Source organism: Lissotriton helveticus, chromosome 9 (genome assembly GCF_964261635.1).
Source record: "Lissotriton helveticus chromosome 9, aLisHel1.1, whole genome shotgun sequence".
In the NCBI taxonomy this organism is placed as follows: domain Eukaryota; kingdom Metazoa; phylum Chordata; class Amphibia; order Caudata; family Salamandridae; genus Lissotriton; species Lissotriton helveticus.
In genome coordinates, this window is record NC_136070.1 from 176,342,074 (window position 1) to 176,369,788 (window position 27,715).

A 27,715-nucleotide genomic window follows, 5' to 3' on the forward strand; every position below is an offset into this window, starting at 1 on the left:
GTGAGAGTGCGATACCACGGTGCTGCCTTTATGAGGATGCAATTGCTGTATGTAGCAGGAGTCTAAATATGAACCGCTCTATAAAAACGCATCTAATTAAAACATGTATATACTCATCGATTCTGTATTTTGTATGTGAGAAAGAAACAAAGCACCCTTTTAATTATATGTTTCGTGTTGTAAATATTCTTGACTCGTTAAGAGCGTTCCGTTTCCTTAATATAGATCAAGACAATCATTATATTATATTCTGTTTCATAGTTTAAGTGATCCTTTCCGTTCTCATTCTGTGGCCGTTGTGCCATTCAAAGATGGCCATCTAGTCTACACGAAGCTGCTTTCGCGGAGTGTTTACAAACGTGTCCCTTTTCCATGTCGATTACCATTCTGTCTGTGTTATTATTGCAGATCAACGAGTCGTCGGTGACAGTGGAAGTCTGTGAACCTAGGCTAGGTGTCCCAAGAAGATCTTGCAAATGGTGATGGGCCTCCCCCTACTCTAGGCATACTCTACGCGCCGTGATGGCAGACGATAACGAGGAGCTACTGGAGGAAGATGAAGAGGAGGAGGCAGAAGCATACCTGCCACCTGCCCAGGAGGTCCAGTGCTCGGGCCCCGCGGAGCGCAGTGGCCATGTCGCCGTGACCGACGGACAGCGCATGTTTGTGTGGGGAGGATATAAGGTGAACTTTGTAAGAACGCGGCTCTACCCACAGAGCATGTCTTGCTGGTGAATTAGCAACACCTGTCAGAAAGCATTTTAGTTAACAGTAAACACAGATGATGTACTGTGTGTGAGAGAGTTTCATGTAGTGCATTAGTGCTTCATTGTGTTTTCTGTTTTGTGAGCGCTGTCAGCTAGGTGATTCTGTACCCCTATATGGATACACAGTTGTGCTACTGGATCTATATGGAATGTCCCGGTTTTGGGTTTTTAGGTCTCACCTGGCGTTGTAGCGCATGCGCTGCTCGCTTGGCGAGATCTATGAGAGGAGATTTCAGAAGAGGACTTGAAGCTCTGCCCATCATTTTCATTGGGTCGCGTCAGCGTTTAGCTAAACGCTGCCTTCCCATTGAAAATGATGCTTTTTGGCCACTGCCCTTTCTCCCTTTCGTCCGGCCCATCGGACTGGCTCGTCTGCTTCACGGCTGTCGTGAAGTAATTTCTTATCTCAACATCAGCCACGTGTTTATTTTTGCATCGGGATTTCACTTAACTCCTTGGGAGCGGCCGCGATTCTGCGCCTGTGCGGCAGAATCGCGAGTGGGCGGGTTAATGACGGCCCCCAGCCGTCATCAGCACACGAGCCCCGTGATGCATGACGGCTGGGGGCCGTCATCAGCATCGAAGGGGTTAAAGTGAAAGAGCGATGCAAATTTAAACAAGCGGCTACCTTCCCACAATGTCGAGCGCTTGTTTTAAATGCCTGCAGACTCGTGTAGTGGGTCGTTATGTAAGATATGGCGTAGGTGTCGTGTTACGGAATGTGGGACATTAATTATAACGCCATGTGTCTCCTGGAAAATGCACATAGTTTACGCGCAGCCTGTTGAACTGGGTGTTTATTACTCTACCCGCGAAGTACATTCATACATCTTAACATATATCGGACGATGGTACAGCACCTGCGATACAAGCCTGTTGACATTTGATAATTTGCATTATTTTCCAATTTGCTTGCTCGTGCCCACGGCAGCTCCCTTTATGACCCGAACATGCCCGCTAAATCCAAGTGTCTCTGTGTCTGGGTTCACAGTGGGCGAAACCCACAAATTCCTGTCCCTCCGTGGCGTGTTTAGGTACGTGTGGCGTGGGAACATCTGAGACTGTAGAACTTTAATGTTTTATTCTTTGCCTTTTTAGCTCTGGCATGCCTGCCCTCCTCTGGTACAGCTGCCCAGGAGAAGGGGCAATGGAACCCCTTCATTAATAAACCCACTTATTCACATGCATGCCACCGCACTGAGAGGAACACGCATTCATATTCAGATGAGCTGGAAGAGCAAAGGGAATGGATACATTTTCGCCTCACGCCGCACCACCCCGCCCTCCCGTGCTTCATTCCTCCACATTGTGCAGCGTGTTTGTATTCTCTACCCTTCCTCTCATTAACCTTTTTAAGTGTCAAAACATTTGCTGCGTCATTTAATACACGGGGAGTGGGAGACTATGTGCCGCATCGCACCAGAAGTGCCACTGTCCCTGCAGGTTGCTCTTGTTGTTAGGGGAGAAATGAGGCCCCTGTAGCCCCTGGGTTATGAATAGGGGGCCTCAGAGGATCACATTCGCCCCAGGCCTGTATTTGTGAAACATGGAAGCGTAAGGAACCCCTCGCCATATTTTGCATGGTTTTGTGTTACGCCATTGTGTGTTGTGGCTGTTGACGGGCAGGAGGAACATGTACAAGTTCATATTTTTTGGAAGTGGGGTTCTCATGGAAGCTTCCAGTTAGGTATACTTCACATTTTCTGCACCGTCACCCTGTGACGTGTGACTCGGTTTCGGAAAGAGGCTCTACTGACTGGCTCCATCTGGATTCTCACAGAAATTGACACAGAGTGCGTTTCCAAACTAAGCCAGCTCTCCAGGCCAGCGCGAGCAGCCAGGTTTCACGAGGAGCTGCTCCTGGATGAAGCGGACACTTGTTTTCAGCGCTGCGCAGGACTTAACCCGCCCCTGCACTCTCCATCCCACTCCCAGTGCTTGGCACACACCGCTCATCCTCTGGGGCACATAAGCGTGTCCTGATTCTGAAACTGCATACACGGCTGCGGCCTCTCCCCTAGTAGTTAATGTGACAAATGTTCTTAAACCGCTGCATTTACTCGTGAGAAGAGGGGGGACCCGTCAAAGGAAAGGGTGTCAGGTGCCAGAGGCACAAGCAAGACATTGGGGGAGCAATTTAACTGCAAATAAGGGGCAGGGCACGGTGACTGGTTCCCGCGGCACAGCGAGTATGTCATGGGTTCTACCGTAAGCACAGAAAATGTCCTGAAACCATTGTTTGGCAGTAGAACATATAACATAACAAAAAACTGCTATTATTTGGATGAGGTGCGCACCTCATTGCCTCCTCCGCTCTGCACTATTGATAGCTCAGCCACTGGTCCAAATATAAAGTAAACGCGCACTTAAAATAGAATCTTAATGCCTTTTAAGAAAGATTCGTGAAATAGCTCGACTGGCAGAAACAGATGTCCATTCTGGATTTGTTGGGAGCGCAGCAAACAGTGATGGGCACATGCTGATGAGCTTTGCGGGGTCAACAGGAGGTAAAAGACATTCTCATTTACAACTCTATTACTTGATTAATGCTTACGAAGGAAAAAAAACAACACTTTCAATGCCAATAGCTCAAAACAATATCATTGCGAGACCTATTTCATTGTAAATGCTTGTAATATCTAGTCACCATAGCTTCGAGGTACCTTTCATGAGTGTCAGTGACTGCAGAAGGCCAAGTCAGTTAAGACTCGAGCAAGAGGCATGACTCTGACTCGACTGTAGGCCACCTTGTACCTCATGCCCCAAAACAAGCCGATCTTTAATGTGGCTTCTGCCTGCCACCTAGCGTTGTACCATAATGAGCCAATAACTAACAAGCATTTACAATGCAATTGGTCTGGCATTTCTGAAAGTTAGAGCTATCGATATTGCAAATGATATATTTTTTTAACGTTTAGTTGTTTGTAGCGTAACGTATGTATTTTTGTAGTGGTATTATGTGTTTTGCATTGGAATTGTTAGTTGTGGTATTGTGTGGAGTGGATTTGTATGGTGTTTAGGGTTTTTGAGTTTTGGAATTATGTGGTATGGTAAACAGATTTTGGTGAGCTGTGTATAGAATATATTGAAAGTAATATGGAGAGGGATTGGTAGTATGTGTATGATGTGGTGAATGAACACTGGAGGGATTAGGTGAAAAAGTTTGAGCGAAAGCAGGATAGAGAATGTTGAAGACTTATAAAGAGGCTGTGTTTGTGTAGTTAGAAGACACCGTAAGCAGAGGATGGTAGTGTGTGTTAGTGTTGCTAATTTTTAGAATTCTTTTGATGTATAAAAATGTGCTGATAGACGTGAATTGAACGAATCTGAGAAATTATGTATTAGTGTGTCAGTGCGAGATAGTGTTGAGAGTGAGTGAGTAGTGTATGTGTTGATTAGAGGGTGTTGGAGATGAGAGATGCATTTGTAAATACTTTTAGTATTTATGGTAATGTAGCATGTGTCAGTAGATAGTTTGTAGAGTAGAGATGGATTTTGAGGGGATGGTGGGTATGTGAGGTGTAGATGCTAGAAGCAATATTTTGTTTTTATTGTTTGTTGTGTGCTAGAATTGTGTGGCGTTTAGTGCATTTGTGTTTTGAAATTGTGTTTCGAGTTTAGTTAGTGTTGAGAGATTTATTGAATATTTGATATGAATTTGAGAGTGTGGCGTAGTTTGTGTATGAATTGGCAAAATAATAGTAGAGAGAGTAGTAGTGTGCGTGGGTGTGTGTGTGTTTGTGAGAGAGAGAGATGGGAGATAAGTTTGTAGACGGGTAAAGAGGTTGTGTTTGTACAGTTAGAATATACTGTTAGAAAAGAAGGGTATGTGTGTTATTGGTTTATTGCTTTTGTAATGTAAAGATGTTAACATTAAGGTAAAAAGGGAATGAAAACCTTTTATTTTTCCCACGAAGAGAGTGTGTTTTACCCGAGATCAGACCAAATCACCAGAGTACTTGCTGTGCCGAAGGAAAGCCGCGCACACCCTCGGATTTACACTAGGAAAAGTTGGGACAACTCTTCACAAAACTGCAGGTTCCACCAAATTGTGCAGGCATACATACGGTTTTCAGTCAGAATATTTGGTCCAGATTATGATCTAGCAACGTGCCAAAAGAGACTGAGTGACTCTGATTACTAGTCTTTGTGCAAGCGTGGAAAAAGGTCTAGCCACCAACTACTTTTAAAGTTTTTAAAAGTGGCACCACAGATCAAATGTAAGGCATTGTCTTCAACAAAGTAACTGTTCCTAATTTCACATGAATACCCAAACAAGACGATGGCATTTGACCAGGGCCCACCGTCGTGAAAGATCTTCAGCAGCGCCTATGGAATATAACAGAATCTCCCACTTTCAGATGAGCCCTGAATGCCTGGTGATCAAAGAATGTCTTGACATGAACAACACCTCGTCTTAACCCCTCCTCGATTTGAACATATGCAGCTTTTACAGGCCCTGCGACCTTAAGAGATTTCTCCACTATCAAAGTATCTAAAATATGGTTTATGTTTTTTGTACAGAAGATTTAGTTCACTGGGAGCGAATCCTAGGCGGAGCAGTATCAGATTAGGAACTGAACACAGTGTTTGTTTCCGTCTTCCAGCCCTTCCTCAAAGGAAAAATATAACATCCATCAACAGCAGACAGCTGCTTCTTAAATGCAACTCTGCCTGTTCATTTGCTGTTAAGATCAGGACTTTTCTGCAACACCTTTGTGACGCTTTAGTAGACCTTCCCGAAGTTAATTGCCTAGCTCCTAAGCGTTAGAATGAACATCACTAGGCCTGCTTTTGCTATACCTCCAGCAAAATTTAAAAGGGGGGCGTGATGCAGCATTATTTACCCTACGGAGATGTTCGGTCCCAAGTAGTCTAATTTTAATAATAATTCTGCAGCACATGTGCCATTATTGGAGATGGCCACCCCCACACAATGCTCCATATAGCGCCTAGCTCCAACACCATGTGCAATGTGACAGTGGAACCTCGCTATCAGCTGGCAGGTATGATCATTAAGATGGTGCACGCATCGCTGCTGCAACAAGTGAGAGAACGCAGCAAAGGCAAGAACAGTCTGGACGATTAGGTAAGTTCCTTAGAGAATGGTGTGCAACAATGGTCAACAGCCTGTGTCCTCTGTAAAGAGGAGCGGATGAAGAGCAGCATGGTTGAACACGCAGTGGAACTGCAGCCCCTTCGGACTCTGTTGCCTCTGCATATCACACCATCTGGCAGAGACCAATAGGGGCAACATTGGCTTTTTACAGCAGCCACACACATGCCGCAGCATGGGGCATTCTGGGTTCTTTAGGCAAAGGGGAGGTAAGGGTCAACCGGTAGAATGGGCTGAACAGTAGAGCCCTTCTTCGCAACAGCAAGCCACAAGAGCCCCATCCCCTGACCGAGATCACACGCACTCAGGGACACAGCAGTAGTGCACGCGGATGTGCCAAGCAAGTCTCTTGGCCCTGCCCTTCCCGTCGGGCAGCAGAGTGAAGAGCAAAGTCTCCACTCCACAGATAGTGACTGCAGTGTGCCTTGAGTCACAACAACAACGTCTTACCGTCGCCCAACATCTCTAGTGGTGGTGAAGAGCCCACCAGTGCTCAAGGGTACGGCAGTGGTGGGGGAAAGACGGCTGTCGAGTGGGAAAGGCGGCAGCGGAAGTCACACCTCCAGACCCTCACCTGATGGTAGCCGCTTGACACCGCCGGATTTTGCCTGCTCTCTGTGCTGAGTGGAGGTTGCTATATCGCTGACAAGAAGCACTACAAAGGCACGTGGATGCCTCCTTTGATATCAGTGTTATTACAGCTCTATAAAGCTGCATTATATGGGAAGAGATGCCATATTAGGAGGCAGGCCGTACAGCCGGGTCCCAAATTAGACGAGATTACCAAGGTGGCACACGGTTAAGTTATGAAGTAATTGTATGCGATTTATATAACCACCATGATATATGTGTTATCCTACTAAGCAGATAACGATCACTCGAATTTTCTATTCGCATGTACTGTAATTGGAGAAAATGAATACAATTTGTTTAAAAAAACAAAATAAGCTGCAATATGTAGGAAGCGCTTTAAACAAAATTCTATCATTGCAAACCTCTTCTGCCAGTACCCAGTTTACTCATGCCGGCTCTGAGGAGATAGGCGGAGGGGCAATTGCGTGCTCTTTCTTAAATAAATAAAGGATAGTACTTGAAGTCAAAGCAGCGCCGTTCATAAATACAGAAAACAGCATTAGACATGCTGCATTTGACCGACTAATGAAAATCCAAAACGTGCAATGCGGCGTCCATGAAGCAGCCCCCTTGCTGGTACACGAGCAGAGGCAAAGCAAAAAATAGTTCTTACAAGACTAAATAACACCTACCGTGTAACAACCGAAGTAAAACGGTCAGTCGCCTTGGGAGGTTACAAATGAAGAAAAGGCGGTACTAAGGAGGGACCAACAAGCCTATTTATGAATCAGAAGCCAGCATTTATGAAGTATAATGAGAAATATGGGCAGAGAGAGGGTGGGGCTTCTGTTCCATAGTACACTACAAGTCTCTTATACAGCTGCGCATGCGCGCTGACTCTAGGCTCAAACTAAAAATGGAATATAAATAAAGCATAAACATTTGGCATAACTATATAAAGTATAAAAACAAAGCATAAACAGCTTGTGTTAAAAAGCAAGAAAAAGAGGTAGCCATCAAACCAGTGTATTGCATAATGTGAAACCTGAAAATGTAGAAACAATCCAAGCTTGACCTAATTGTGTGATCGTAGGTGAATATTTTATTTTAGAGAGCCTCCTTTTTCTTTATCACATTTGAGAGCGCCTTCCAGTACTTGAGTTCAGGGTGTGCACTGTACAAGAATAATCTTATGTATTAAGGTGAAAATCTTGTGCATGTCAAAGAAATACCTTTTTTTAAAACTTGTAAAAATATTTGTTGCATGATTCAGATTCCAACTATTTTCAGGGCTCAGCTTGTGCACAGACTCACCTTCTCTATTTTCAGGACCTCTGGCCGGGCTTTCCTTATAAATTTGTTAGTTCCCCCACCTCCATCAGTGACCCTCCAGTGCACATCTGTTTTAAAACAAATATCTGTGTAGCCTATTTATAATATCTTGCATATTTACAGATTTACATGGATAATAGACTTCTTATGTGGAAGTCACATTAAGATGGAATACTAAGGGGTCACAAGAGTGCCAAATTCCGATAATATGGCAGTGTCATGAGGCCCGAGACGGGGATGTGTCGAGATGATTGTAATTGAAGTGGAGCATGGGAAAAGGGCTGTAGTGGCAAGATGAGGGATGGAGATAAATTGTTGAGAGCCATGCACTCAGCAGGAAGTAAAAAACAAACACAGGGCAAGCGCTGTGCATGCAAAATCTTTTAAAGAAAAAAAGTCACTCCAAGCAGATGAATACATTACTTGAGCCACAGGAGACTGATAAGTGAAAGACACAAGGAACAACAGGAAATAGTTTGCTCCAGCCAATAGAGACAGAGGAAAAGTAAGTGGCAAGTACAGGAACCAATGAAAAGCAAGGGGGCGAGATGTTAGCCCCTTTTAGGATTTACATTCCCATTGGATTTCACAAGCACAGTGCAAGTGCTGTGCAGGCAAAACCCAAAAAGGAGAAGGATTCAGAGAATTAACTGTACACAATAGTAACAGATAGCAGCCCAGCCTACTCCTGCCAACAAAGGTGCTCATTGTGAGAAGTTAGCCTGGCATATGATGTCCACTAGTTCTAGTGGGCACCTTGCACCAGTCTAATCGACCCTTATTGAAGGTGGTTGTAAAGTCAACCTTATAGAAAGCTATCCTAGGGGTAGCAGTGGCAAGCAGTCTTCAGGCTAAGACTTCAGAGAGCGAATTAAGCGAGTTTTACCAATTATAATGCCTTGAGTACCAAATGAACGCACACCACACAAGGTATATATCAAATATATATGTATTTATTCTAAATACAACCCCTCTGCACTCTTTATGAGGTCAGATGTAAAAGTACAATACAAGTTACTTAATTGGCATACAATAAGTTGCACAGTATACGTTTTGCCCTTGTGGCCTCACAAACCATATACTAAAATAGTGGTATGAGAACCACGTGAGAATTAGAAAGCAGGCCTGGGGCCTGTGGAATCGCTGGGGATACTCTAAACTACCAAAGGTTTGGCTGTAGGAGGCCCACGGGAGACGCGTGCAGTGACTAAACACAGCCACGGGTTACCATTGACTTTCTATGGGAAACGAACAAGTTATAAATTTACAATTTAAGGACACTTCTAAATAAACTACAATGGAACGCTTTTGGACTTATACACTAGGAGGGCCAATACCCGCAAGACTACCAGAGTACTCGTGTTACCTCACCCACGGAAGCTGGGTGCATAGGTCTCTTTTGGTGTCGGGTTTCGTCGTCGAATTCAATGGAGTTCTGCAAAGAAGTGCTGCAGGCGACCAGAGTAAAAGTGTCCGGGTGGATCCAGGGGTTAATCGAAGATCTGTAGAACCTGAAAGCAGAAGGGACAGAGTCTGGGGCACTTGCCAGTGACCAGGGCGGCGATAGGAGGATGCCACCAGATGTAGGGTGATTTCAGGTGAGGAGGTGAAGCTTGTCTCTTCAGCCACGAGGACCAGGAGGCGCCGATGACGACCAGGAGCTGGATTTGTGCTGTCCCATGAAGAATCTAGTTGACTGAGGTGTCGGTATCCGGATTGGACCCTACAAGCCTTGGCAAACGCAACCCACGCAGGAAGTTGAGATGGGCTTCGGTGCAGACCAGCAAGGTCTGAGGAACTTCCCAAGTTTCAAGTTTATTTTATTTGTTTTGGTACTCTACTGAGGACCACAAATGTTATACGATAAAAATCAGTTACAAGTTCTTTTTAAAATTTTACATGTTAGTACAAAGCTAAAAAAGGTTTTAAAAATTTATAAAAATTATAACAAACAAATTCGTTGGGGGGAAATTTGCATACAGTGATCAAGTCCTTTACTGTAGTAATACGGCAATTAATGTATATAGGATACAGATGTTTTGTCCTAGCTGTCACTACTTTTTGATTAGGGCATGCGAATAAGAGATGTTCTACGTCCTGCTCCCCTCCGTGGCAGAGGTTACATAATGAGGATCCATTTGAGTGCCAACTTGATGTTAGAGATAGCACTGGTAGAGTGCTGAGTCGTAACAGGGTAATTGATCTCCTAGCGCCATGCGAGAGATTAAAAGCTATGTATTGTTGTGCTTGCTTGGGTGCGATTGTTTCTGCAAAGCTTTTATACAGAGTCAACTTGGCGCAGTGTGAAAAGTCGAGATCGTAACTGAGTCTGGGAGTAAAACATTTTAAAAAGAGTTTTAGTTGTGATGGGGTCCAGGTAAGCAACAGATTTGCATTTATCTCAGCCAGTTTGAATGCAGTGGACATGTTGCTGAAGAATACTTGTTTCGAAGCATCACAGTCGAAGGTCTCGGCTTTAAGTAGAGAACGGAGGGTTCCATCCTTTGCGTGCAGCAGGTTATATGCCCACCTGATGACATTTGCGATAGCTCTTGAATAGGAACTCGTGATTGAAAATTCAAGACGAAGAGCTTGCACCGGGGTGGATTGTGATACCTTCAGCATTTTCCTCAGTATCTTCCCTTCTTTTTGGTCCAAGAATGACCACTGTTTTATTGGAATATATTCCAGAGCAAATGATAAAACTGGAGGTATCTTTGTGCTATATACTTTAAGAAGGGATGAGAGGTGTCGGTTACCTGAGGCCGCATATAATCTTTGAAGGGCTCCGGCGTGCACCTCGGATTTCCTGGTCAGGTTGTTAACCTGTAGATTGTTTTTTAAGGTCTTTGTGAAAATCCTGCCCAAGTAGGTGTATTCCTCAGTCTCTTCTATTTTTCCACCGCCGAGTCTCCAGCGAAATTTGGTGCTTCTTTTTCTTCCTGAGAAGGAAACTATTTTTGTCTTGGTCAGATCTGGGATTAAGAAGTTTTCCTGGGTATATTTGTTCAAAGAGTCTAGGAGTCTTTGCAGACCAAAGGGCGTGAGATCTAGCATTACGATGTCGTCTGCATATAGGAGGGCGTGAACATTTTGAGCTGCGATTTTTGGAGGCAGACTTGGTACTTGTTGCAGGTGCTGAGGCAAATCACTAAGATATAGTGAGAATAACAAGGGGGCTAGGAGACACCCCTGCTTGAGTCCATTTGCTGTTGGAATTATGTTGGTCAGGCCCTTTTCACACCCCATTTGCACTTGACACCACGTGCGCGAATGTAGTGTGATTATAATTTGTAATAATTGTTCTGGGATTTTCAACTTCCTCAGTTTTTTCCAGAGAGATGGTCTATTAACTCGGTCAAATGCAGTTGAAAAATCAATGAATGCTGCATATACCGGCTGGGATTTTCCTACAACGTATTTGTCGAGGATTGTTTGTAATATCCCGATGTTACCGACGACCGAGTGTTTTGGTCTGAAGCCGGCCTGATATAAGGGAATTAGGTCCTGAGAAAATGCCCAATTTTTAAGTTGGTCCAATACTTCGGCGGCGAAGATTTTTCCCGTGGCATCTAGTAATGCTATTTGGCGATAATTACCAGCCTGATGTCTTGATCCTTTTTTAAAAATCGGTATTATGATACTCCCCTTCCAGGATTTTGGAACTGATCCTGTTTTTAAGATGAAGTTAAAAAGGGGAGAGAGCATCTTACTCCAACCCTTGGGGTCTGCCTGTAGGACCTTGATTGGTATTTGGTCTGGGCCGGTGGCTCCTGTAGATCTTGCCTTTCGGATGTGCATTTCTATTGAAAACGGGGAAGTGGTTCCTATCGGAGCGTTATTTCCTTCGCTTTCATTCCCAGTGTTATCGGCCTCTTCATTACTCGTATTTACTCTATACAAGTCTGTCAGGTAGTTTTCCCATTCTTGAGGGGGAACTGGGATGGCTTGCAGGACCTTTTTTGTACCGGTATTCTTTGCGATTAATGACCAGTAGGATCGTTGGTTGCGCTGCTTTGCCGCAATTTGTAGGTCGACCCAGTTTTTGTCCTGCATTATTCTTTTTAGACGACGCTTTTCTCGCTTGAGTTGATTTTTCAGCTTGTTAATTTCTGCCTGTCTTGAGATTGAACGATCCACGTATTGTGCTCTAATAAGTTTATTTAATCTTTTTGCGATTGATGAATTCAAAGTTTTATTTTTATTTATATTCATTACTGGTGCTGCTTGTTGTAGCTTATTTTGAAAGACTTGGTTTAATTTCTTGATGATGGATTCAAAGTTTGTTATTGGGTCAGCGGAGTATTCTATGGATAAAAGATGGTTTGTGTCGATTAAGGTGGTTATTTTATCTAACATGATTGAGTTCCAATAGATCCGCCTTTGATTTATTTTTACCTCTATTTTGCTATGTTTAAACATGATATGACTAGGTAGGCAGGTTCTTATTTTCCATTGCGTATGTAATGACAAGATTGCGTGGTCACTCTCTTCAGTAAAATCGATGCGGAGATTTGAAGCGGACTCGAACGACTCCAAACTACAAATCATATAATCTAGAATTGAGAAAGTTCTGTTTCCCCGTCTTGTGTGGGATGCAGGGATGTCACCTTCCACGTTCCCGTTTAAGATGGTTCCATTTAGTATTGGGAGTGACGCTAATAGCATTTTCCCCCTTTTGTCAGCCCTGCTTCTGATCGGAAATGTCGGCACCGGAATTTCTAGGGCTTCATCTTTGTACCAGTTCGCCCAATTAGATATTTCGGTGTTTGATATTTTGCCATTGAGGTCGCCCATGATCAGGTATGGCAAGTGGGATTGAGTTTCAATTATTTGCTGAATGGCGTCAAAGATTTCCTCAAATTGGACGTCATTCTTTGATCCGGGGGGAACGTATACGTTGAAAAGAAATAGACCTTTTTGTGGGTCTGAGGGGTGAGTCTCCAACCTGATCTTTATACACTGGAATTGATTAGATTTTGTGTCAACGATCTCTTGGGCCCAGAGATAGTCATCCCTTAATAGGATAGCTATCCCTCCTTTAACGTGTCCCCGTTTGGCTTCCTGTGCAGGGGTGTCATAAACAAAGTATCCGTCCTGGTTAAAAGGTTTTGTTGACCAGGTTTCCTGCAATGCCAGTATGTCCGGTCGATTTTTTTTGTGGCTCCCATCATTTTGTCTGTAGTTTCACCTGCCATGTTCCATGATGTTATCGAAAGGCCGTTGTTAAACGGTATGAGTCGTAAACTTCGCATTTTTCCTGCCGTTCAATGATTCAGCGATCCATGACCATGACTGGAGCGTTTTTGCTGCTTCCTTTGCTTCTGCGTCATTGCTCCAAACTTCTCTTTCTCCATTCTTCACTGAAATCTTTAAATTTTGATTTAAATTTAAATTTGCTGCTGAGTCTTCGGTGCTGTAGATAATTTTATTTTGAATATGGGGATTTTTCCACAAAGGTCCACTGAGCCAATTTTTTTGGATTATTAACTGTGATTTCCTGTACTGGGATCAAGTCATAGCCACATTTGTGTAGGGTCTCCTGTTCTCTTAAGATGATCCCTGGTAACACCGATGACCAAAATACTACCACCGCTATTTTGGTATTTTCTTTGTCTGGGAATATTACTAGATCGATTTCTTTTCTTGTTATGGTTTGTAGTGGAATGATACATTGGAGAAGGTTAACGATTCTGCCTCGATTTAGTGGGACATTGTCTGTGTGAAAGAGCTCTGTTATTTGTAAGTATTTTGACGATGTTTCTTCCCCGGGTGGGGCATTTTTGTCATGGTCTTCTAGCCCTTTATAGCGCTCCCTTAGCTCTATAATTGTTGGGTTGTGGTGAAATACTTCGGCTTTAGGGTTTAAGGTAGTGTTTTGTTGAAGAGTTTTATTGTCTGCGTTTATAACCATGTTTCTGTTTATTCCCTTTATGGGAGTCTGTGTTTTCATACTTTCTTCTTGGTCGTGCTGGGATGCGGGATGGATTATAACTTTCTGAAATTTGAGCCTATGCGCTTTCTTCTTTTTGATTCTTCGTTGCGGCTTTCCTCTTTTTTTCCCAGCTCCTTCTTGGTTCTTGTTAGTTTTTCCTATGTTCTTCACTTGTTCGGCATCGAAGATAATATTAGCCTTCATTCCTTGATCAGTCACCGGTTTGGACGTTACCGGTTTATTTTTGGTATTAGTAAAAATAGGATATTGGTTTTGAGTATTAATTGGATCTTCTCTGAAGAGTTTCTTTAGGGAATATATTGTTGTTTCCTGCTGGTTATTCCGAGTTCCCTTAGATGATATTCTTCTCGTTTGAGTACCGATTTCACTTTTTCCCTGGACTTTCAGCGTGTTGGTGGTATTGTTGTTACTTATTACCTCTTGAATGGTTACTGGCGTTTCTTGTGTTTTTATTGACTCAGAGTGGTCTTTTTTCCTTTTTTCTTCTACTAGGAATTTTAGAATTCCTATTTGGGTGTCAAGAGTTTGATCGGAACTTCCCCTTTGCAGGGAAGTTGGAGCAAGCCTGGCGCAACCAGGAAAGCAAGTTAGATTCAAAGAAAAGTCTTCTGGGGGCTCACTAGCCAACGGGCAAGGAACTGCAAAGACGCGTTGAGCTGAAATGCAAAAGCGGGGCCCACGGGACACTCATGGAGTGGGGGCTTCTGAGCTTCGGTGCAAATGGTGCTCGGGTCTGGGGCTTCAAGCACCCCAATGCACAACTGCGAGATACCTCGTGAAGTAGGTGCAGCTTGCAAAATGCAGGATGTCCAGGAGTTCCGGTCCCACGTCTCTCGTGTCCGCCACGGGTCTCAGCTTTGCTGTGAGCGAAGGTCGGGGTCAGAGATGTCTGGAAGTCTGTGTCCTGTGTCGCAGATTCTTCGGTATCCGGCGAGGGCCTCGAAAATGCAGACCGGCAACGTTGTTGTTGGTGCCTGTTTGAACATTGTGGTCACTCCTTAACCACAAGGGAGATACCTTCCGTCTTCCAGTCGAAATGGAATGTCGAAGGTGTAGGATATATGTTTCAGAGTTTCGTCCAGGGTAATCTAAAGTCCTAGGGACTGGGTTCCTATACTTATACTAAATGTAGGGGCTGGACTACTTTTAAGGTCCCTCCTATGGGTGGACCTGGGAAGGGGGTGGTTACACCCCTTTCCCTTTGTCCAGTTTCGCGTCAGAGCTTTGGCAGAGTGCCCCAGCAACCGGTTTGAACTGGGAAATGCATGGAGCACCTTGGGTGCCCCAGGCAGTGTCTGGAAAGCATTCACTGAATGCAGCCCTCCCTGCCCCAATACACTAAAGCCTGTCTTGGGAGGTGCCAGCACCTCCCTGGACAGGAAACCTATTGTCCAGGCCTCCCCTGCCGGAGTTTCGTCCAGCAGGAGGGCAGACTCGTGTCTGTGGCAGCAGCATCCATTTTGTGATGCTGAGGCTCTGTTTAACTTTAACCAGGTTTACCAGTAACTACATGTCTTCTCCCTCTAGAAGCGGGATTGCTACCCCCGCCGCCAGAACTGGCAGGGGGGGGGGGTAGTATTCCAAGGTGTTTGACACATTACACAACATGTTTTGATAAAGCCAAACCAAAGTTAGCATTAACCACGAGGATCATAATGCACTTAAGAGTATATGGTGTGGCCATATCATGGAACAGCTATAAGGAGATGGTTCCGAAAGCTGCAGAGGGGCTCAGCTCATGCTAGGGCACCCTCTCACATAAAACCAAGCACTCTACTTCCAGGATTGTTGAGGTCTGCCTTAGGAGTGGCTTATAGGTGTATATGTTTCTATATAGGTATATAGATACAGGTATACTATATCTAAGTAAGGGGTGATTACACCACTTTACCCAGGCTGTGTGAACAGACCTGTGGTGTCAGTTTGGAAGGCAAACCAGGGGTGGCACAATACATGCTGCAACCCCTGGTAGGCCTAGGGTGCACCTATGCCCTGGGTACCTAGGGTACACTATACAGGGGCTCACAAGAGAGAACAGCTAGGCTGTGGGCCTGATTAGCAGGGCCACAGCCAGACTAAAGTCGAAAAACCAGAGAATCACAGCAAAAAGTGGGAGTAACCATAGGAAGCAGACCCTACTCTCCTACACTCATGTAACACATACACCTTGTAATGGTCCCTTTGCTACCGGTCAAGCTAGTGTAAACCAGGTGAAATAGTAGGTAGTCTTCTTTCTAGTCTGTGATCAGAGCTAAAAACAGCTTGTGCAGTGGCATGAGTCAAAACTGTTGTCAACTGCATACAGCAGTTTGGGCTGGACTGTTCGCATGAGGCACAAGGTCAAGGCTGATTTGCATATAGCTGGGTCTGACCTGGGATGGCGAACTGAGCTAAAGAACGATGACGGATTCAACCCAGATTTGTGACTGGGGGTGAGTGTCTGAAAAGTTTCAGCACTCTGTCCATCATCTCCTTGTGTTAGCTTTGTCTGCCCTAAAGTTGTCAGGGTATGCCCAGACATGGGTACCTTGCTCACTTTGCCACTGGATTCAAGCTAGCTTGGCAGATGAGGAGTGTTACCCCGAAACCTGTCCCAGGATGCTTGTTTCTGGTCCAGGGAAGACCTGGCTTGGCAGTGTGGGCTGGGCTGTTCCCATGAGTCACAGGGTCAAGACTGTTTTGCATTTATCTGTGTCTGAACGGTGGTGGCGAAGTGAGGTGAAGAAGAATGATCGATTCAACCCAGATCTGTGACTGGGGGTGAGTGTCTGAAAAGTTTCAGTGCTCCGTCCATCATCTCCTTGTGTTTGCTTTGTCGACAGCATACGGTCAACAAACTACAAGTTTTAATTTTTGTAAGCCTACTTTAATTTTGATATGTGGATAGACATCTATTTTGGACTGATCCATAAGTTGTTACAAAGTGATTAAGATAGGTCATAAGCGACTTGAAAGCCAGCATCAGAAAGAGGGACAGTTTTACTTCCCATTGGAATGCATCTATCATCTATCTATCCTGTTGGCTTTGCTAGTGTTTTTTTAGTTTTTTTTTAGCAATGTTGTACAGAATCTCCACTGCTAAGCAGTATGGCTTGAAAAAAATTAAATAAACACTGGCACATCATTTTGTAGAGAGGTGTATGCGTTTGCGCCTACGAAAGGACACTTTATTTTACTGATCCAATATGGATTGTCTGAAAGTGCTTTAATAAAACAAGCATTTTGAATGCAATAGGTCTCGCTTTTGGGACCATTTTAGCGATTAGCATTGTACATAACAATGCCTTTTATTTATGTGTTTTAAACCCAGCACATATATAAAAGGCATTGTTATTAATGCCAATAGCTTAAACTCTTGCACATGCGAGAGCACTTTAATGTTGGGCGCGCCCCTTTCTTTAGACACTGCTCGCCGTATTCAGGTTACATTGAGCAATGTTGAAACAAAGGGGCATGGACAGTATTAAAGTGAAAGCGCATATGGTGCGCTTTCACACAAAGCAAAAATAAAATAATTAATTTAGAAACGTTCTGCAGAGCGGCCACTGAAGTGAAAGCAGCCTGCTCTATTAATTAAATAGGCGCAGCTGCTAATGCGAAAGCGGCTGCCTGTAAAATGTATAATTAAATATGCGTGGCCGCTAAACTGAAAGCGAACCGCGCCGCCAATGTAATAATTGAAAATTTTGTGGGTGGAATAGGGGAAGAGCATTAAAGAAAATAGTGCTCAGCAACTTATATAGCAAACCATGTAACAACACCAGTAAAAGGTCCCAGTCGGTATGGGAGGTAACAAATGCGGACAAGGTGGTACCAAGGAGGGACTAACAAGCTTACTAACAACTCTGAAGCCAGCGTTTACGAAGGACAATGACACAAGCCATTTAAAAATATGAGTGGAGAGTGGGCGGGGCTTCAAAGCCATACTCTACTACTGCAAGCCTCGCAGCAGCGCATGTGCTGCCCAGGCTAGACCTAAACCGTATTATATGAGGGTTGCAGGAGTGGGTTTGGAAGGTCTGGGGCATGAAGTGCAAGTGGTGCGGGAGAGCAGCACACGGGCAGACAAATCAAGGTGGAGAGGTAAACACACAAGGGAGATAACTAAAACACAAGCATTCATGGTGCGCCTAAACAAAAAGGAAAAAAGTGTGTGCACAGAAAGCATAGTAGTCAACCAAAGAGATGGGTACAGAGGTAATGCTTCATGCGAGGTACCAACACAAAACTGGGAAAAAGGTATCCGATAAGAAGCAGCCAAATGATTGACAGGAAAGCCAAACAAAGGTAAGAAAAGGGTGGAATCCAAGCCCCTGCATGTTCTTGATAAGCCTCCAATATGTATTTCTCCACCAGCTTGCAATGCCTGGTAGGTTAAAATCTAAAGAAAAAAGGGCATCAATGTTTTGAGCCCAGTTTTTTTCTTTTTGTGCGCACTACAAAAGGAGCAGAAATAGCATTCATTCCTGAGTTTTGTGCTTGTAACTTTTTTCAGAAGCCTCCCTGGAGGCTTGCGCAGGCAAAACAAGGCAAAAGGAGTGATCCTCTGTGGAAAAAATTGCTGTAAAGTTAATTTTCACAAGTTACCCAATATTAAAAGCCACAAAAATTGTAACCAGGCGCAATATAGAACATCTTCCCAGACACTTCTTTGGTGATGAGCGCCAGGTTGGGAGCAAGATTCCCTTTTACATCTCAGTTCATATTAACTTGAACAACTGGTGGTTAATTCTTTGCTCTAGAAAAGCAATCTTGTGCATGTCCCTGGAACTGTGCCAACAATAGTGTTTGTTGTAAATAACTGGTGCAGCCTAAACGCCATAAGTGCAGGATCAACTGTAACAAAATAATTGCATCACAAATTTCAGACAAATTACTAATGTAAAAGTTATTAAAAAAAACTTGCTGTATCACTAAAGATAACTTTAAAGCTTTATTATCTCCTGCTCAAATTTCAAGTTTTCTAAAGTAACTGCACAACTCACGGTCAAACTCTCCCAAGGCAAAAGAATAGCTTTTTAAAACAAGCATTTACAATGCAATGGTTTCGCCTTTGGAAAAGTTAGAGTTATTGGCATTGTAAATGACAAAATTTGTATTTATGTGTTGGTTTTGAAAACAGATAAATAAATGGCATTGTCATTTACATTGCCATTAGCTTAATCTCTGCAGTCACTCTGCACTCTCTAGCACTCTCCACTCCCTCTGCACTCTCCACTCCCTCTGCACTCTCCACTCTCCACTCCCTCTGCACTCTCCACTCCCTCTGCACTCTCCACTCCCTCTGCACTCTCCACTCCCTCTGCACTCTCCACTTCCTATGCACTCCCTCTCCACTCTGCACTCTGCACTCCCTATGCACTCTGCACTCACTACTCTGCTCACTCACTACTCTGCTCACTCACTACTCTGCTCACTCACTACTCTGCACACTCACTATGCACTCTGCACACTCACTTTGCACTCTGCACACTCACTTTGCACTCTGCACACTCACTTTGCACTCTGCACACTCACTTTGCACTCTGCACACTCACTTTGCACTCTGCACTCACACTCTGCACTCAATTTTATCAAATACCGAGGAGAGGGGACTGCCTGGAGTGTGCTTATGTGGAGAGAGAGGCCGCCTGTGAGTTAAAACACCCCGTCATTTCTGCTCCACGTAGCCTGGGTGCATTCTCCAGGGCTCCCGTGACTGACATAGGGGAACTAGGTATGAAGCATCCACTCAGTACACAGGGCAGGCTGCATCTGAAGCGGATGATTAAAGTCCGTGAAAAAAAGATGTAAGTAAATGAGGAAGTGAATTTACACAGGGCACCAGTGCACTGCACACGAACGGTTGATGTACTCACCTCATTTTTAAGCTCTATCAATTCACTTTGTGGTCTGTGGTTACGGTTCAAAATAATGCACAAACAGGATGTCAGGGAAGCCCTTTGTCTGATGATACCCTACGAACGGCGGTCTCGGAGCAGGGATAGTCACAGCTGGGCAGAGCAGAATTCAACCAGTAACTCGTAAGTCTTACTCAGCCCCCAGCTTGGCCTGCAACGTTCAGTATAATAATTGGAAATGTACTTCCTAGTACTTCACTTCACACATTCTCTCTCTGCAGGTACAAGTCTTATTGGACAGATCCGAGCCCGTATCTTCTCCACTGTTTAAGGACTCCCGGTCGTCAAAGAATGTTTCACTTAATATTTCGAAAGGGGCTCTTCTCTTTACTCTCACTTACTTCTTCCTCATCTCTCTTCTAAACTCCACACCCAAAACACACAATGCTCTGCTCTCCGAACTTCCTCACAGCGACAACACTCTTTCTAAAAGGGCAACGGCAGTCCTGCTCTTTTAAAGCGGCGATAGGAGTTAGAGGAAGGAGGATTGTTTGGAGAGAGAGAACGTTCCAGGATGTCACTCAAAATCCAATGATAATTAAATAACAATGGAGGTGGGGGAGCCAACGAATTAACTGTGAGAGCTGAGCATAGGTTCTTTTATATTAACTGTTGTATGCGTAGCTGCTAATTCCTTCACTGGCCGGGCCGTGGTTCTATTCACTCTTGGGATGAAGCAAGACCCTGGATTTACTCGGATTGCCTTGTGCAGCCCTGTCAAGTGACACGCTTTCCAGGTTAAACTACCACCTTTTTATAATATTTCTGCATCCCCGACAGGGACTACAAATTACCACGCAATTTCGTTGCACTTACCAGAGTCGGCAAAGTTGTCTGAGAAAATACAATAAAGCAGATGGTCGCGCACATTCCGCCCTATAGTTTATAGGAGAGAGGGTCCGTCTGCCCATAAAAAAAGCCTATATATAGGCTCTGTTGAATTCAAAGTGAAAGTTACTTTCTAAACGAGTGAGATCTTTGCAAAAAAAGAATTAAATAAATAGAAATATTCACATATTTTAAGATCATTTGTTCTGAGGATGGGGAACATATGTCTGTGTGAATAACTTAATTAATGATGTGGGTGAAGAGTTCCGATCTCAACCCTACGAAATGGACGCCAGGAGGCTCGCACCCTCTTATGAATGTGACTAATGCCTTTGGCCACCTCTGCTTTACAGGAGGACAATTTGCATTCTGCCCATTGACGCATCTCTTATCTTTTTAATTTACCAAGAACGGACTCCAAAGTCCCGGAATGTTCGGGTCAGTGAAAGGACATTGTTAACTGACCTTGCATATGTACTGCAGAAGCATCATGACTGTTTAAGGCAGAAATAACGAGGCAGTTCACGCATCTCCCCGTCTCTCGGCTGGTGCAGCGCCCAGAATCTCTGCACTAGTAGTAAGGCACTCTTACCCGCTGTACTTTGCAACTGGAACGATGGTCCGCAGCGGCTGGACAACTCCCCCTTCAGCGCCACGGGAGAAGTTGGCCAGGGCTCTCTCCAGCTGCTGGATGAGTTCAGGAAATCTTAAAAACTCCTCGACGACTTCTGCCGCTATGAAAGCCGGGCGCGCGCTCATGGTGGCAGGGTTCACAGCTGAAGAGGGCTCGTGCTGCAGGTCCTGCTGCAGTACAGGCGAGCGGTCAGCGAGGTTCGGCCACGCCTCCTCCTGTGCTCGGGCAAAACGAATCATCCAATCGGGACCCCAGTTCTGGTGGGTAGAAGCCTTTCCAGGCAAAAGGGTGCCTTGCAACTCACAACACGATACAGCCCAGGCTTGTGGCATGTGTGTGCTCTGCCTCTGCCAAAAGTGCATTTAAAGGTTGGCGGATGTCACCGCCTGATGCGTGACAGGGCAAATTTACAATGAACTGAGCTTAGAGGTCGCCTCCTGGAATTTTTTAGGCCTTAGTTACTTAAAGTGAAACTACAAGACAACAAGCACCTACGAGGACAGGGGGGGGGGGGGCGGGAGAGGACACGAACGGCGGGAGAGGACACGGACGGTGGGAGGGAGACTGGAAACGTGCACAGGACAGCGAGGGGAGGGGGGACGGCGGGAGGAGGGACACGGAGGAAGGCAGGACAGCAGCAAGCACGACCCGGCCGGACCAGATTCGGGGGCGTTCCCGGCTTTTGGCTGACGTAGCATGACGTAGCCAAAAGCCAAAGATTCTCGGGAACGCCCCCAAATCTGGTCCGGCCATGACGGACGCCTCTCTGTTCCAATGGCTAGCCTCCATTTATGGAGCTAGCCAATGAAATAGAGGGGCGTATTCAAGGCACCCTTACTAGAAACTACAGATTTCTCTGGAGGCGGAGCTTACGCTCCGTTCCCCAGCGAAACCTAAAAATGCTTTCAACTATAGCGATGCATGTATGTATTCAACAATTGTTTGCCATTAGATTGGAATACTGAGATTTTTAAACAAGTATTTAAGCCTACTTGTCGTACTTTGTGTACTGCAAGTCAAAAGTATATATAAGTGAGATGTAAACACCTAAAGCAGAATGTAGGTGACGTGAGCTGCTTTGTAAACGTTCTAAATAAACCACGAGTGGAGGCACGGCTTGTGCCGGTGGATATTTGGACTTATCATTGACAGCAACAACACCATCTTTCCACACAAATTGTCATCCTCCTCCAAAATTATTAAAAGGTAATTCAGGGACAGATATCTCGATCTCTAAACATAAAAGTCAGCTGCTTCTTTTTACACCCTTGTCCCTGGCTTCTTTCTTGTGAGGTCACACTCAGGAGACTGCCCCACGGATATGCAGCTTCCAACGTTGGTGGCAACATGGACAGCAATTGATATGTAAACAAACCAGGTGTTAGCCGTTACCCACCCCAAAAAACAGCGCAAACAATTGTGGCCAGAGAGCCTGCATGATAACTACCTAAATATCGGGAGAGGTGTGGCGCCGCGGCCAGGGCGACTGACGCTGGAATCTGGGGACCACGGTTCGATCCCCGGCTCCGGCGGCAGGTTAGCCCAGCACCATGTGACTCTGGGCAATAGCTCGCTTAATCTTCCCGACGGCCCCCAGCGCCTAGAGACCCTTACGGGTGATTGTGCGCTTTACAAATGTGGACTTTACTTTAAATATCACTGAACATGGAAAAAAAAGAATACAAATGTTAAAAGTCCTAGCTGTTAATGCTGGTGTTGGAGGGGTGGGTTTAAACTATTTAAAAACAAGCATATTGAAAAAGAAGCAAGGTAAAAGCAGGAGTAAACATGAAACCTGATACCTGTAACTTTTAAAGCGGATATATGGCTCTTGTTTTTTACTTGTTTTCCCAATCGTTGCTTGAGACGCTTAAAACAAGTTCCACTAAAAAGGATGAACAACAGTACTTTACAGATAGGAAACTGATAAGAAAAACACACACATGGAAGAACAGGAAATAGAATACCTACAACGAGGAAAAGTAAAGTGACAAGCACAAGGAACAATACGAAGTGAAAGTAGGATTGCAAATCACTTTCAAGATATATTTAATACAAGAGATTTCACAAGCGCAGGTAAAAACTAAAGAATGGCGTAAGTTGCCAGGGATAATGTAGGCACATATTTAGCAAAATTATTATGGACCAAACGAGTGTATTTAGAGGATTTACTCCAGGGACAGATAAGAGTGCTCTTAGCTAAAGAAGAAAAATGTGTTGTCTAAAACAGCTGTTTTTCTCTTTAAGCCAATACCCAATGCAACAGTAACAATAAATAGAAAAAGTTTGCTTCCCATGTTTGCAGTGACAACAAAAAGATATACGTGTGGCACCCACAAAAGTAGAAGAAGTGAAAGTAGCAATAAAGACCCTGGAACACAATAAAACAGAAAACCATGATGGCTTTAAGGGATTTCTTTTTATAAGACTTGCTACTAAGCTGACCCTAAATTGAGTGACCTATTTAACTATTGTACTCAAAATAAGTCTATCACTAGAAGTGTCAGGGAAGCTTTAATTACAGTCATCTCAAACCAGGAAAGGATCTTACTGGGCCATCACTCTGCTCAAAATGCATGTGATGTTTTTCACAAAAATACCTACCCATCCGTTCCCTTAATGGTATATCCAGACCAAATTGAGTTTATTCAACATAGGCAAGCACACAGGAGTGTGCGAGAGACGGCCCCAATTTGCCAAAAAGGGTAATTAAGAGTGGATATCTGGTATTTTGTTATCATTAGATAGGGAAAAGGTCTTTGATTGGGTGGACTGGTTCTCTTGGCGCATTGTCCTAATGGGCATGGGTTTTGTCTCAAAATACGTTGACAATGATTTCCAACTGCGTTCATCCAGTGGCAATGATAGCTGTTATCTGTCACCTTTCAGAATCTCTGTCCTTGCATAGAGATGCTCGTCAGGAGTGCCTGCTGTTCTCCCCCTTCTTTGCCGTGATTATTGAACCCTTCGTATATCAGTTCATGCAGTAGACTAATTTTAAGGGGATTTGATTATGGTCGAAAGAAAATAAAAACAATTTGTATGCAGACAATGTCCTGCTCACCTTGGGATTACCTGATGCCTCCCCTTCCTGCTAGGAGTAATTGAACACATTTAATTACTTAAAAAAAATATCGGTTATAAACTATGAGAAATAGGAAGTGTTAAACATAACACTTCCCTGGAAGGAGGTATAAAACCTGGAAATGGCATACTCTTTTACATCTGCAAATCAACACATTAAAATATTAAGGTAATGAAATGCACCCTAAGATATTGGACAAGTTTAGTGCAAACCATGCTCAGTTGTTTTTGTTTTTTTATTTTTTAGACTTTATTTTCCCTTTTCAATCAAATGTACAGAAACAAAATGTGCGATACATGGTAGAGCATGAGGGTAATGGCAGTAAGAAGAGCGTGCACTACAAAATACATTCTAACATGTGGAGGAGTTTAGGAACGTCAAACAGGCAGAAGGCGGTGCCAATGTAGACATAAATAAAACATCAGAAAATTTTACGGTAACACTGTGATACATGAATAGCCAGGGCCATCACCGGCAGCGTAGTAGTGCCATTGAAAGTCATAAAGAGACCTGAGGATAGAGTGTCAAGAAGAAGAAGAAAAAAAAAAAGGGGGGGGGCCAATCAGAGAGCTTATATGTAAGTAGTTTGCAATCCAATACCATATCAGCCGACCCCCTCGGGGACAATACCACTCTCTGGTTGTGACTGGTGATCGGCGTTGTCCTTGGCAATATAGGTCCTGTATAGGCCCCAAATGTCCACCGACCTGGACGCACTAGGGATCTGAGCAGAGTATTCTTCACAATTAATGCTGCAAAAAGCCATACTACCAAGCCATGATTTCAACGTTGGGGATCGCCTACCACCCCATAGCAAAGCGACTTCCCTCTTGGCTAACAAGAAGCCTAAGGCAGCGAGTTTTCTGACAGCTCGAGGGAAGTTGGCGACATAGCCCAGTAAAGCAATTTCGGGAGTGGGAACCAGCTGCATGCCTAAAATGTCCCCCAGGGCCCCATGTATCTGAGACCAATAATCATGAAGGTTGGGGCATGTCCAAGAGAGGTGAGCAAAGTCGGCAAAGGGAGCTTTGCATTTTGGACAGTGGTGGGGTCGACCAGGGTCAATTCAGTGTGAGCGTGCTGGAGTATGGCACAGCCTGCGGAGGAACTTGAAATGAAGGAGTTTGTGCCTACTATTTAGGGAAACCTCTTTGGTAGCTCTACAGCATTGCTCCCATTGGTCGTCTATGATAGGTTTGCCCAGATCCTCCTCCCATGCAGTGCGCACCCCGGAGTCAGAAACTGGAATTGAATCACTGCACAATTTGTATAATTTAGAGACCATATGTGCCCCAGTGGGATGTTGGATAAGGAGCGTCAGTGGGAAGCTAGCAAACAAGGCCCGGAGCATGGATCGTAATTGTGTCAAGATAAAGGTGTCCATGAAAGAGCGCTCGGAAAATCGGGAGTCTTCTGAAATGGAAAAGGCGTGGCCCTCAGGGAAGAGGTCACCGATAGTGTGAATGTTAAATTTATCCAATGTGAGCTTGACCACTATCTCCCCCGTGATCGGGAACCAAACAGGATTGGGCAATGGCAAGGCCGGTGAATATAGCTGGGTGAGATCCAGTATTCTGCGCAATCTGTTCCAGGCCCAACAGGTGGTCGAGACAGTCTGTATGTCTCGAGGGTTATGCGGGAAATCAGTAGGGAGGACAGTGGAAAGGAGTCTAGGGAGCACCAAATCAGCCTCTGGTTTCAAATATAGGATACGCGCGTCTGGATGGAACCAGGAGTGTGCGTAGGAACATTGTGCTATTAGGAAATATAGATAAAAATCGGGGACCCCGAAGCCTCCTCTTTCATAAGGAAGAGTCAGCACCCGCCAGTTGACCCGCGGAGTCTTACCTCCCCATACCAGGCGCAATAATAAAGAACGCAACTGTGAAAAAAAGGTTTTGGTGAGCGGGACCGGAATATTGGTAAAAAGGTATAGGAACCGTGGGAGGACAATCATTTTAATTATGGCTATTCGCCCCGCCATGGATAATGGAAGACGTAACCATCTCTCTATCTGGGTCTCCAATAAACTGATTGCACTGCCATAGTTCAATCTAATCATGGTGGCGGTGTCGAGATTGATATGAACATCCAAGTACTTCCCCGCATCATGGCACCATTCTAGGGGGAAGGAGCAATCGGACGTGCTGGAGGTGAGCGGAAAGATAACTGACTTATGCCAGTTGATGTTGAGACCAGAGAATTTGCCAAAGCAAATTATTTCTGAGATCAGAGGTGCAAGATTAAGTTGGGGCATCCTGACATATAAAATCGTTTTGTCGGCATACAGTGAAATTAAGAGAGGGCCGGTGCGGAATTGTAACCCTCGGTGTAGGTGTTTCTCTTGAAAATGACAGACCAGGGGATCCATCGCTAGAATAAAAAGCAATGGGGATAGAGGGCATCTCTGGCGCGCGCCTCAAGACAAGGAAAAAGGATCAGTGATGGTGCCATTCAGGCGCAGTCTAGAATCTAGCGGTAGGCTCAGTATATAATAGAGCCACTGTAGAAACGAAACATTCCGGCATACCCATGCATCTCATGATGGACAAGAAGAAGGGCCACTCAAGGGAATCAAATGCCTTCTCCGCGTCGAGAAGGACAGCGGCAGCCGGGGTGGAAGGATCAATTCTGTGTCAAACCGTGAACAGAGTCCTCAAATTTAAGGAAGTTGAACAATGCGGCACAAAGCCTGACTGTCCCGGGGAGATGATAGCCTCCATCAATAGTGACAGGCGGATAGCAGAATAATTACCGCTTCTCGAAATGTAGGAGGCAAGCAGCCCACCTCCAGCGCCTCAGCATAAACCTCCACTAACCGTGGGACCAAGACATCCTTGTAGGCTTTATGAAACTTGGCGGAAAAGCCGTCTAGTCCGGGTGCCGACGAACCCCGCAACGTGTCAATAGCCTCTACTATGCTGTCCTGAGTAATGGGGATAGCCAAAAAATCCTGCATGTGCTTTTCTATATAGACCATAGCAATCTCGGCGAGATAAGCACCTTGATCCTGCATATCTGCATAGAGTTTTATAATAGGAAAAGAAGGTGTCACAAATTTCTGGAGTGGTATGCAGCAAATCTCCCTGCGGGCTGACGATTTCGGTGATTTACGATGCGTTACAAGGGGGGTGGAGTGTATGAGCCAATAACCTACTGGGTCTTTCACCTTCGCCGTATCGATGCACGACGGATTGCCTATTGAGGAACAGTAAATCCCGGTCCGACGCATCTCTAAAGTCCATCATCAGTGACAGACGCCTAGCTTCATTCGCTCTGGAGGGAGTGACCATCAACTCCCTATCGAGATCGGCAGTATCCTTCTCGACACGGGACAATGTCAACCGTATATCCTTCAACACCCCCGCGTGTTTGGCAATGCAGACACCACGGATGTAGGCCTTGAACCCTTCCCAGAGAACCGCCCAAGTATCCACTGACCCTGTATTAAGTTCGAAGTAGTCGTCAATCGCTTGCTGGACTTCCTCTGTAAAAACTGGATCTAATAACGCCTTCCCAGGAAA

At 44.7% G+C, this 27,715-nt stretch overlaps 1 protein-coding gene across 1 annotated transcript in view; it reads left to right on the top strand.

The window, feature by feature from the left end:
- Nucleotides 1-408: 408 nt before the first annotated feature.
- The window catches only part of KLHDC2 (kelch domain containing 2), a 151,353-nt gene continuing 124,046 nt past the window's right edge, over nucleotides 409-27,715 (top strand). The window contains exon 1 of the mRNA XM_078659710.1: nucleotides 409-684. Within this exon, the coding sequence (XP_078515836.1) occupies nucleotides 523-684 (162 nt within the window). The 5' untranslated portion in view covers nucleotides 409-522. The remainder of the gene's footprint in view (nucleotides 685-27,715) is intronic.